Source organism: Bidens hawaiensis, unplaced genomic scaffold (assembly GCF_021521415.1).
Source record: "Bidens hawaiensis isolate Kalapana, Puna unplaced genomic scaffold, B.hawaiensis_p1.1 tig00419715_1, whole genome shotgun sequence".
Taxonomy (NCBI): domain Eukaryota; kingdom Viridiplantae; phylum Streptophyta; class Magnoliopsida; order Asterales; family Asteraceae; genus Bidens; species Bidens hawaiensis.
The window spans coordinates 1-10,983 of record NW_027504934.1 but is presented as its reverse complement, the minus strand read 5'-3'; the positions used below and the strand labels follow the sequence as shown (position 1 = coordinate 10,983).

General features: G+C 34.3%; 2 protein-coding genes across 2 annotated transcripts; one reads left to right on the top strand and one right to left on the bottom strand.

The window, feature by feature from the left end:
• The first annotated feature begins 234 nt into the window (after positions 1–234).
• On the top strand, positions 235–1,829 carry LOC143609505 (uncharacterized). The gene is made up of 2 exons (XM_077084244.1): positions 235–416; positions 1,424–1,829. Exons 1-2 carry the CDS (start codon positions 267–269, stop codon positions 1,778–1,780), a joined length of 507 nt encoding a protein of 168 aa, XP_076940359.1. The 5' UTR covers positions 235–266; the 3' UTR covers positions 1,781–1,829.
• Positions 1,830–2,452: 623 nt separating this feature from the next.
• LOC143609500 (kinesin-like protein KIN-4A) lies at positions 2,453–10,627 on the bottom strand. Its single transcript, XM_077084239.1, has 22 exons — positions 10,594–10,627; positions 10,255–10,496; positions 9,993–10,156; positions 9,625–9,786; positions 9,348–9,439; positions 9,099–9,206; positions 8,895–9,011; positions 8,728–8,806; positions 8,012–8,124; positions 7,831–7,929; positions 7,632–7,745; positions 7,423–7,539; positions 6,774–6,854; positions 6,620–6,691; positions 6,436–6,526; positions 6,291–6,322; positions 6,013–6,110; positions 5,573–5,671; positions 4,661–4,882; positions 4,412–4,565; positions 3,472–3,627; positions 2,453–2,851 (listed from the first exon to the last, which is right to left on the bottom strand). Exons 2-22 carry the CDS (start codon positions 10,323–10,325, stop codon positions 2,627–2,629), a joined length of 2,466 nt encoding a protein of 821 aa, XP_076940354.1. The 5' UTR covers positions 10,326–10,496; positions 10,594–10,627; the 3' UTR covers positions 2,453–2,626.
• Positions 10,628–10,983: the final 356 nt, after the last annotated feature.

The window sequence follows — 10,983 nt, the reverse complement described above, 5'->3', positions numbered from 1 at the left end:
TCGAATAAAATCGTGATCCAACACGTCAAAAATAAATGAATCTTTTGTGGACACTACATATTTAAATCACATTAAAATATATAAAAAAACAAAAAACATTTATTCCAAAAAAAACAGAAAAAAGAAATTATATTAGTAGAAACTAGAAACTAGTAATCTAATCAAAGCAAAGCAATCTCAAAAACCGAAACCTAGAAACAGAACTCAGGTTTCAAATTAAAACAGAAAGCTTCAGAGAACAAAAATAATTAATTAATAATAATGCCATGGACGCCGATATGATGGATACGGACGCTCCGGCGACATCTCCGGCGCCACCTCCGCCGGAACGTTCTTCAGTTGACGTCGTCAGAGGATTACTTACAGTTGCCCGCCAACTCATTGATCAAGGCAAACCTTCTGAAGCTCTTCAAGCGGTAATAATAATAATAATAATTTAAATACTAGTACTCTAGCAACTTGATAATTACTTGGTGTGATTCGAGTAATCGAATGCTATACGGGTATTTGTTATAGTAAAAAAAAAACAATTAAGTGTTTGATGTGATAATTTGGGGATTAGGTGTTATTGATTTGATGCTAATGTATGAGTAACATGATCTAGTTGGCATTAGGCCTAACCTGAGAGTTAAGGGGCTTTTCTTAATGATCAAGTTAGGGTTATTAGGATTTATTTGTTTGGGAAGATTTGTTAGCATGTATAGATGAACCGAGTTAGGGCTTAGCAAGTGCATAATCAAGGTTTTGAATGATATTTTGTTGATAATAATATTATCGGGAGTTATCACATTTGGTTTGTGTGCTTTAGTTTCTTGTTTGCCAACTTTTTGTTGAGGTCCAGTTTATTGTATTTGGTATGAGAGTGAAACGCTCTTGGAGAAACGTGTGAAGGATTTGAGTATTTCGAAATCAAAGCAATGGATGTGGATTACAAAAGACATGAAACGAACTGATATTTATAGCGAAAAACACGTGCCAGGATTATTTTTAATTCTCTTCATTTCATATACAAGCATATTTATAGTGAAATGCAGTAACCTTTTTTTTTGTTAGAACGATAGACTTTTATGTTCAAATGTTTGAGTATCGAACTCTGAATAATAGCGTAATTACCCTGCAATACAAATACGACTATGGTATAATTATGCTACAGTTTTACAACTAGCGTAATAATATTTGCAGTCCAGTTTTACAACTAGTGTAGTAATTATTATGCTACTTGTAAAACTGTAACACAATAATTATTACGCTAGTTGCATTTGTGTTGTAGCGTAATTACACCAACATGTTCATTCTCTTAACGGCTTACACGACAACAAACCCCATTCGTTTAAACTGTTCGTTTTCAGTCATTTGTTCATTAACATTAAATGAATGAATATACTTGCACTAAAACGAGACGATGCCACTTTTTTAATAACAGGTATTGACAGCAATGAGAGCCAAAGGAGGTGAAACTGCAGCTCTACAAGTCCTAAACCAGGCCAAAGAACTTTACAGAAACAAAATACACGAGACAAGCGCTGCTGAAGAGCTGGCATCATTATTTGCTGAATGTGCAATTGCTGAATCTTTACATGAAATCCCTGAACAACCCCCGGGCCCACTTCCTCCTGTTGAACCCGATGCTACTGGAACCTCAATACTTGCAGAAACAGGAAGAAAACAAGTTGTGATTGATGCATTCTCGGATGGTAGTAGTTTTGTTTGTCAACAATGTGGTGGTCTTGTTGGCAATGACCGAAAAGATGAGCATTATACATTTTGGTGTGGGCGTTAATGAGATTAAACGTGTCGGTTTGATGGTGTAATAATAAACCAAGATAAAATATGGGTGTGTAACTTTTATGAGGTTAGTCATTTGATTCATTTTGTTCAAGTATATGATGATCTTAAGTGCCTATATTGCATAGGTTTTTACATATATACTGATGAAAATTTGCAGCCTGGTTGAGTTGTTTAGAACCCATACTGTTACAAGAGTCTGATGAAAATTTGCATTCGATTACTTATAAATGAGTTGATTTGGGTTTATGCTTAATGGGTCTGCTCTGTATACTTCAAGTAGATAGAGACTCGAAGTGTATTTAAATGCTCCTTTAGTATCTAATATAAGGCGTTTTCGAGGGATCAAGATTCAAGAATGATCATCAAGTTTAGGTGATTGGGAGATGCCTATGAGATTTGTAGCTGATCGAATACTAAAATAAATATATTTGAATAACTTAAAAGACAAACTTAGTTTAAGGTAAAGGGGTGGGTCTATATGATTACCTAGTCCTGTTTGTTAGAAAGGTATTGATGAGTTCATGCGAGTTTTCTGGTAACGATTTTCGTGGTTACAGTAAGGGCATAACCCAACATATTCACAAGACCCAAATGATACTGAAAGATGATTCTTTGGTAATATTCAAGAGCTTACAGAGAAGGTTATATTAAACACACTCTTGACAAGAATTACATATCTGTATCTTTTGTTGTCAATAACGAATGAAACCTTATAACACTCGTAACCATACATCACCTACATCTAAATAATCAATACAACTAACCCGAAAAAGAAAAGAAAACAGAAAAGGCATCATCTACAAGTGCCACAGAATATACATCACCAAACTTGTTAAACTCAGTGTTTTCTATGATGATAGGCGGCTTGTGGTAATCGCGGTTTTGATCTCATCATTGTTTCGTCACTGTGACGTATGAGTTCTGAAAGTCTCCATGGTTTTTGCCACTTCCATTTAAATTGCAGTAGCCATTGATGATGACTTCTCTTCCACCTCCATAATTTTCCGGAAGAATTCCCGATTAATGGTGACTTCTTTAGTGTCATATGCCCCACTGGAACCATCTGTGTTGAAAGATTATTTATTCAGTAAACTAGAGATGTTTAAATAATTAAATGTGATAATATGGGTAGAAATGGGTTGGATTGGGTCGACCCAAAACACTCTGCCCAACGGGTTGGCTTGGCTTGGCTTGAATATATTCTTTTTATTAAAAGTTGACCCAAAACACCCTTAATACAAACGGGTTGGGTTGTCCCAAAACACCCTTTGTTCAAATGGGTGCTAAACGGGTCGCGTTTACAGGTTGACGGGTCTGACCCGACACAAACCCAAAATTGTGTCAAATATGAACTTGAATACGATATGGATATTTCACGAGTTGACACGAACCCGAAATTGTGTCAAAAATATAAACCCAAATACGTACAGCACAAACATTCGCGGGTTGACATGAACACGACCTATTTAACTCGATTATTTTGTATTGTATTTTAATATTTTACTATTTAAACAATTATATCTATAGTTATAAAATATGTGATTCTTAAAGAAAACGGTTTTAAGCATTGAAACTACACTTAATGAGTTTGACCCATTAGAGATTAAATATGACCCGAATCGGCTCGTTCAAGACGGGTAGAAATTGTCACGTCATCAAAGAAACAAAGAACATGAAACGAACCTTTCGTTTCTGGTCTAGAAAAGCTGCTGATTCCCGGACCGAACCATTGGCTATGCCCGCAGTGTATTTGAGCTGTTTGGGTACTGGAATAGAGCTCGGGGATAACGGATCACTCATCTCATCCGCCACGTGTTTCAATGAATTATGTGAATTCACCTGTTTTTAAGGGACGATTAAGAGTTGGAAATCATCAGAACATTGTCTTCCAAAGATAACATACTAAGAGAATAATTATTATATTAAACCGAAACTAATTCAGAAAAAAGCCAACATACTTTATGTTTTTTTTCTACCAAAAGTTAATCAGCAACTAATTAAAATCCCTCTACATGTTAAATTTGGGAAAATTTTAGAAAGGAAATTTAAAACAACTTGGGACTAGTGCACCCTGTCGTTTTGCTTAATGTTTTATTTTCTGACGTTAGTTATACTTTTTTATCCTAGCTATGTACCGTTCCAACTTGTTTAAAAAAATTCAAAGTTTTGTTCAAAACTATCATGTAGAGTAACCTTAATATACAAAAACTATGAAAAATAATTTAGCAAAATTTGAACATAAAGGAAAATTTTTGAAACAACTTGGAACTGGTGCATCAGGTCATTTTATTTGTTCATTTGTTTTTCTGACGTTAGCTATATTTTTTGTCTCAATTCTTTTTTTTTTAAACAATTTTGTTCAAATATATAAATGTAGAGGGACTTTAATGTGCAAAAATTATGAAATATTATCAAAGTTGAAAAAGAATTATAAAACTGAAAATAAATAAGTTGGATGTACCGGTTCCAAGTTATTTAAAAAAAGCACAGGTTTGCTCAAATTTAACATGTAGAGGGCAGCAAATTACTGATCAATTTTTCAAAGAAGAAATAGAAAAAATGTTGGTTTTTTACAGTATTTGCCCTTATATTATTAATTATTAATAATAACACGCGATCTTACGGAAGGTGACGAAGCCAATGCAACTGCACCGGTTTGTTCCCTAACTTTTAGCTCCTTCTCAACTTCCTTTCTTTTCAATTCACTTTGTCTTAATAATCCCACAAATTCTTCTTCCATCTCCTTCATTTCAAGATCCTTTTCCAACAATTGACACCTATATAAGATCATGAAAATAAATAAATAATCAATAAACCCATCAAATGAAATTATTTACAAAAGCTAAGATCAGATTTTTGTTTATTAGCTTACCTTGCATGTGCAAGAGAATTAAACATATATTGAAGCAAATTCTTTGCATCCGCCATTGATCTCAACTGGTTCCATCGACCACGATTAGCAAATGTGCGTTCGCGTTCTTCGGCCTCGGATAATTGTGAAGCCATTGATACAAGTGAATTTGATGAAATGTTTAACATGCTTTCCAATGAAGATATTCTTGAAATTCTTGCATTTGGTGACAAAGTACATGCCCTTAAAATACATAAAATACAACACACAAAATTAGTTGGCCTAGTCAAAAGTAGGTGCTATAATGCGCGGTTTAGGTTCGGACTGGATCAAATTGTCTATTTTCTAAAAGTTGAAAATAACAAAGAAATATACCTAGTAAGATCCCATTTCTAGCATAAACTACTTGAAGGGCTTATGGCTTAGGGTTTAAGGTATGCCGAGGGTGGGACAAGGGTGTGCAAAAAAACCTGAAAATCGAACCGTGTCCGTAACCCGGAAAACCAAACCGAATTGTGATAAGCGAACTGAATTCAATCGGATAAACCGCATTAATTGAATAACCGAATCGAATAAATTGGTTTAATCATTTGAATTCGGTTTAGCTAGATACATTTTAATTCGGATTGATCAGTTTTTGGTTAGGGCCATAAAAGATTGAAACCCGAATAAACTAACATTCGAACCAATGAACACCCTTAGATGAGGGCAAACCGTTACTCTATCCTAGAGGAAATTTGTAACTATTTAGTGTATTAAATATGATTCCAAGACTATATTGCTAAACGACCAAATAACTTCTTTTAATTTGAATGACTTAGGGCATTGTATGTTTGATAATTTTATAATTCTTCTGAATTTAACTTGTATGACGTTATATAATACAACCAAATTGACCCGTTTTATACAAATGGGTTGAATTTGCCATTATACCTAGAGAAGCCATTCTTTCCTCTTGGAGGGCTAACACCTTTTGATGCATATTCATCAACTTGTTTGAGAACCGCTAGCTCTTCTGCAAGTGCAGCGCGCCTACATAAAAAAAACAACAAATTTTTCCCCAATAAGATTAAAAAAATAAAAAAAAAATTTTCAAGATTTATTTTATAAAATAGGGATAATGCATATAAAGGCAACCCAAATATTCAACAATTGTCATTAAGGTCACCTATGTATGTATCTTCAGTAATTTATACCAAGCTCAACCAAAGGCATGCCAAATGATGAAAGTGCCCTTTAACTTTTTGAGCAGACAATTTTAACATATAACATGTTGACACCTCATCAAAGATATTTCGAAAATTTTAAAACCTTAAGGTCATATTCGTCATCTGGCATGTCCTTTGTCAAATGATTAGAAATTAGTTACATACACTTCACTTTGTTTCTTATATTCGTGTCGAACTTCATGCACATTCACCATCACTTCAAGCTCATGATCAAGCCAACGCTGTAGCGTCTTCTCATTATTCTGAGAATAAAAAGTTAATTCAGTTTGGATTTTTATAAAACTCTAATATATAAAAAATGACATTAATAATTAATAACACCTAAAAAAATGACATTAATAATTAATAATAATTAATAATTAAAATTTACAAGATTCAATTACCTAAAAAAAAATAATAATTAATAACACCCAGATATTTACCTGTCCATTTGCTCCATTCCCATTGCTAGTCACTGCAACACAGAATAATTCAAATCAATTGGAAGACTACGAAAAGATTGGTGAATGGTAGTGAGGAACGTTTCTGTAATTTTGACCAAACTACAGGGACCAAAAATGTAATTACCTGAATTCTCACGGGTAGACTTGCGGGCTTCTAGTAATTCTTTTAGTCTCTTAGTTGCCATTGCAGCCTCTTCTGTTTTCCTTTGAAGAACCTAAAAGTTTTTCAAAAAGTAATAATAAATAAATAAAAAATAAGGGAAATCTTAATTTTTGACGATTGTGAATAACAATAAATAATTACTAACCATTTTTTGGCGTTGATTAAGAGCCTGTAATTTGTGTCTTTCATATTCATTCCTCCTTCCTTCCTTCTTTAGCTGAAGTTAAATAAAAAAATCATTTTACTTTTATCATTTGAATATTTTACAATAAAAACCAGAAAAGAAGTATAAAACATACCTGCAAAAGTTCTTTTTCGCGCGATGCTTTCCATTGTCGGAATTGTTCAGCTTCTTGTTTTATCTTGAGTTGTAGTTGAACCTGCAATCACATCTAAATTAGTAGAAAATAAACTTGTATAAAAAATATATTGTAGCATATGAATGACCCATTTTGGCCTGCTCTAAGTTAGCACACAAAGTATTGCTTCTTTAGCTTCTAGTTTCACACGAGTAGGGCTGTAAATGAGCCGAGCTAAGCAAGGGTGAGATCGGGCTTGGCTTTTTTACAAACTAAGCCAATTCGGCTCATATTGTTCATCTTAATGAGATGAAATGTTGAGCTCAGCTCGTCAAATGTTCGAGTCGGCTTGTTTATTTTTAGATTCTTATTTACATACACATACTGATATACAAAAAAGTAAACATAATATATTTGTAACATTCAAATAATGCAAAGTTTATAAACTATAAAATTCATAATTTATATAAATTTAAATTAAATTTGGGTTATATATATATATATAGATATATTCATTGCTGCCTTAAGTTATATATATATGGGCTTTAATTTAAACGAGACCGTTAACGAGCGAGCGAGAAAGCCACACCGACCTTGGTCGGGCTTGGCTTGGCTCGGCTCGCTTACAGACAAAATCATTTTTTCTCACCTTTTGTGCCTTTATGAATTGTATTTCTTCTTGCAATCTTTTTGCTGCTTCATCACTCTTTTGCTTTTGCCTCGAAAGCTGAACTTGACTCTCTTGTTTTTTCTTAAGTTCCTGAATCTGATATTTGAATAAAAATTAAAATTATTAAATTATCATTGACTAACTAACATCTCAATCTAAACGGGCATGAAAAATTATCGACTTCTAACCTGTGATTCAAGGGACTTCAATTTGTGGGAGTGCAAATCTTGCATTTTTTGTGTTTGACCATCTGAAGAAGCAGACAGGTTTTCAACTTCAGTGAGCAACCGGTCCCTCTCTATCTGCATTAATAAAATATATATATCTTAAAATGATACAACCTGCAATATAGTTTGCTCTCATGTATATTAATATTCATATTTCAACCTGCACTGCCAGTTTTTCTTGCTCGAGTTCCATTATTTTTTTTCCAAAATGTTGCTTGAGGGTCATGGTATCAGATCCTTCAAAAAGTCTCATCTCTGACTGCAAATAAGTAATTGTTTATTATTAATATAAGTAAATTCATACAGAAAATAAAATAAAACTAAATACTAATTGATCACACCTCTTTTTGTTCTAAACGCACGTTTAACTCGTGTAACTCCTTGTCCATAGAGTCTTGGCGAAGGGTATGCTCTAACTCTTTAGCTGCTTCTTCCTCTATGACACCCGAATCACCTATATAATATTATTCAATAAGTCATTAAAGAAAAAGATCCATTAGAGGTGTAAACGAGCCAAGCCATTCGTGAGCTGCTTGAGATCGGCTCGCTGAAAGCTCGAACCGAGCCGAGATTATACAAGCTCAAGCTTGAGCCTAAAAATAAGCTTGTTTAATAAACGACCCTGGCTCAAGCCCAAGCTTCACCTATCGAGCCCGCTCACTAGCCTGAACGAGCCTAATATTAGTATATATATTATTTAATATATATTTATATAGATCATCATTTATACAAAATTATGATAAAAATAACTATATGTATGTATATAATTTAATTATTAATTAATAAACAAGTCGAGCCCGAGCCAAACCCAAGCGTGAAAACTACTCACAGGCCGAACTCGAGCTTTAGAGAGTTCGAGCTCTCATAAGTTAAACAAGCCAAGCTTGAGCTTAGCCATTTACACCCCTAGAACTAATCTATAATAAAAGAACTCAATACTTGAGAGAAACTGTGTCTGGTCAGCCACTCGACCCATTTTGATGTGAACTAGAAATTGCATGTAGTGCACGTTCAAGAAAACTAAATTTAGACGAGGAAAAAAACCAACCATTTTCACTCATCGGATAATCAGATGAATCTACAGTTTGCAAACCCCTTTTAAGCCCTTCATTTTTCGTGCAAAAGGAATCACCAATCTGCCATTGGTACAGAGTTAAATGAAAATATGGTTCGGTTCTTGAAGCATAATTTATTATGCTATAATCATTTTCAAACGTTACATACTTTGGCAGAACCCTTTTCAGATTGATCAATAACACCACCTCTCATAAGGTACTCATGAAGTTCCCTGCATAGGTCTTGATTTCTAGCTTCAAGCCAAGTGATCCGCTCCCGAAGAACCTGATTAAAGTTTGTCACAATAATTAAATAGAGTTTTATCATATAAATACGATTATAATGAGTTGGCGTTTTATAATTATATTTAACCTGTAATTCAACTGAAGAATCTCCACCACGAGCACAAAGTTCTGCTTGCAAGCATTCTAATTGTTGGCGCATCTTTAACATTTCATTGGACACCGGATCCCTATTCACCTGTTCATTGGTTTAAAAGAAATTTATAACAATTAACGCATTACTTATAATTAACAGAAATTAAATTGTTATAGCCGGATCGATCTGCGAGCTTTTTTAAACAACCCTAGTGAAAAGAAAAGGCATATACTATACTCTTACCACTGGCTTATTTTGGATATTCCGAGCACGATTTGCATACTTTAACGTGTTTAGAGTTTCCTCAGCGTTTATATCAGCAGGACTAACACACGCTGGAGAAAGAAAATTTAACGTTTACTTAGTCCAAGACATCAAATGAGCTTCAATACACTAAACAAAAATAGAATTAAAGATTTCTTGTGAAGAAGAATAAATGGCGTTTGGATTTGCATTTAACAAACTCAAAACCCTATAAATAAATAACTATAACTAACAAAACTAAAACGGGAGATGCTACCTATCATAACGGTTCTACTGTTCCCACCAAGTGAGTCCTGCAAGAGCCGAGTAAGTTTGCTATCTCTGTATGGAACATGAGCGCCTTCTTTCCGTTTTTTCTCATCACCAAGGGCACTTATGACATTTCCAAGTGCAAGAAGACCCTTGTTAATATGAACACCTATTCAACAATATTAAGCTATTAGTAACGGGCCAGTATGGATTTGTATTGAAACATATCATTTTCAGTATGAGTAAATAGACTTTGAGCGACTTTCAGCCTGTTTGACTTGTTAACCCGTTGACCTTTAAGCTATTTTTTATCTGACCCGTTTTGAGAGAAAACACAACCCAAATCAACCATTCGTAAGTACCATCTTTACTCACCTTCTTTGAAGCGCATGCCATCTGAACCCGTTCGTTTAGCTCGTTCTGATCCAGCAAGATCAACTAAATGCAACTTGGCACAAAGATATTCATCACACAGAGAATCATTTGAGTTTGACTTGCTCATTTGTTCTAATGTGATTGTAAATATAGCGTGTGAACGGCTTCAAAAAGAGTTCAAACGAAAATAATTAAAGAACAATTTTTGTAACGTTTCTTAAAGAATTTTCAAAAAAGTATTAAATATAGTTGGTGTATTAACCTTGATTGATTATTCATGTTTGTGCTCCCGGTTGCCCGACTTAATGATCCATGCTCCAGGCAATCTGTCATTTCTTTTAGCGTTTTAACACTACATTCTGTAGTACCCGCGAGTGTTATGACACCATTAGACGTTTCACGAATTTGTATTGGCGGTTTCCCGGGAATATTTGTTTTTCCGTTCTGCCCATTTGTTAGCTCTGATTTGTTATCCAGCAAGTCCCGTACTTCTTCTTTTAGAATCTTCACAAGAAAATTATTTGATTAGTCATTTATTTATAAAAAATATTTACAGGTTTTACATATTAAAGACCAAAGGGAAAGGCAATCTTCAACACACCTCAATGAAGGAAACATGCAATTGGAACTCTACTTGATGTTGTAAAGATTCAATCTTGTTGAATAATGCATTCATTGCTTGAGGAATAAGCCCGGTTTGGCAACCATCTTTGAATCCAGTACCCATGGTGTATGTCTTGCCCGAACCCGTCTATAACATTAAATACATCAAATCTATCATAGTGATCAATATCTTGTATTTGGATAAGGCCGCTACTATACAAATACCACTCACATACTATCCAGACATCACTGAGGTGTCATACAGCCCGTATATCAGGGCGAAAAGTGGTCAAATGGGTACAGCCCGTATGATAGGGCGGAAAAGGCCATACGAGTCGTATGGCCTGATCTTTTCTTTTTCATACCATCATACGGTCCATATGACATC

What these genes read in the sequence shown, in the direction of transcription:
- LOC143609505 (XM_077084244.1), top strand. Translation starts at nt 267, where the DNA reads ATGGACGCCGATATGATGGATACGGACGCTCCGGCGACATCTCCGGCG. An exon ending in CTTCTGAAGCTCTTCAAGCG is followed by an intron (nt 417 to 1,423) that starts GTAATAATAATA and finishes TTTTAATAACAG; the next exon opens with GTATTGACAGCAATGAGAGC.
- LOC143609500 (XM_077084239.1), bottom strand. Translation starts at nt 10,325, where the DNA reads ATGACAGATTGCCTGGAGCATGGATCATTAAGTCGGGCAACCGGGAGC. An exon ending in CTGAAAAGGGTTCTGCCAAA is followed by an intron (nt 8,807 to 8,894) that starts GTATGTAACGTT and finishes TACCAATGGCAG; the next exon opens with ATTGGTGATTCCTTTTGCAC. An exon ending in TTCATCTGATTATCCGATGA is followed by an intron (nt 8,125 to 8,727) that starts GTGAAAATGGTT and finishes AATATTATATAG; the next exon opens with GTGATTCGGGTGTCATAGAG.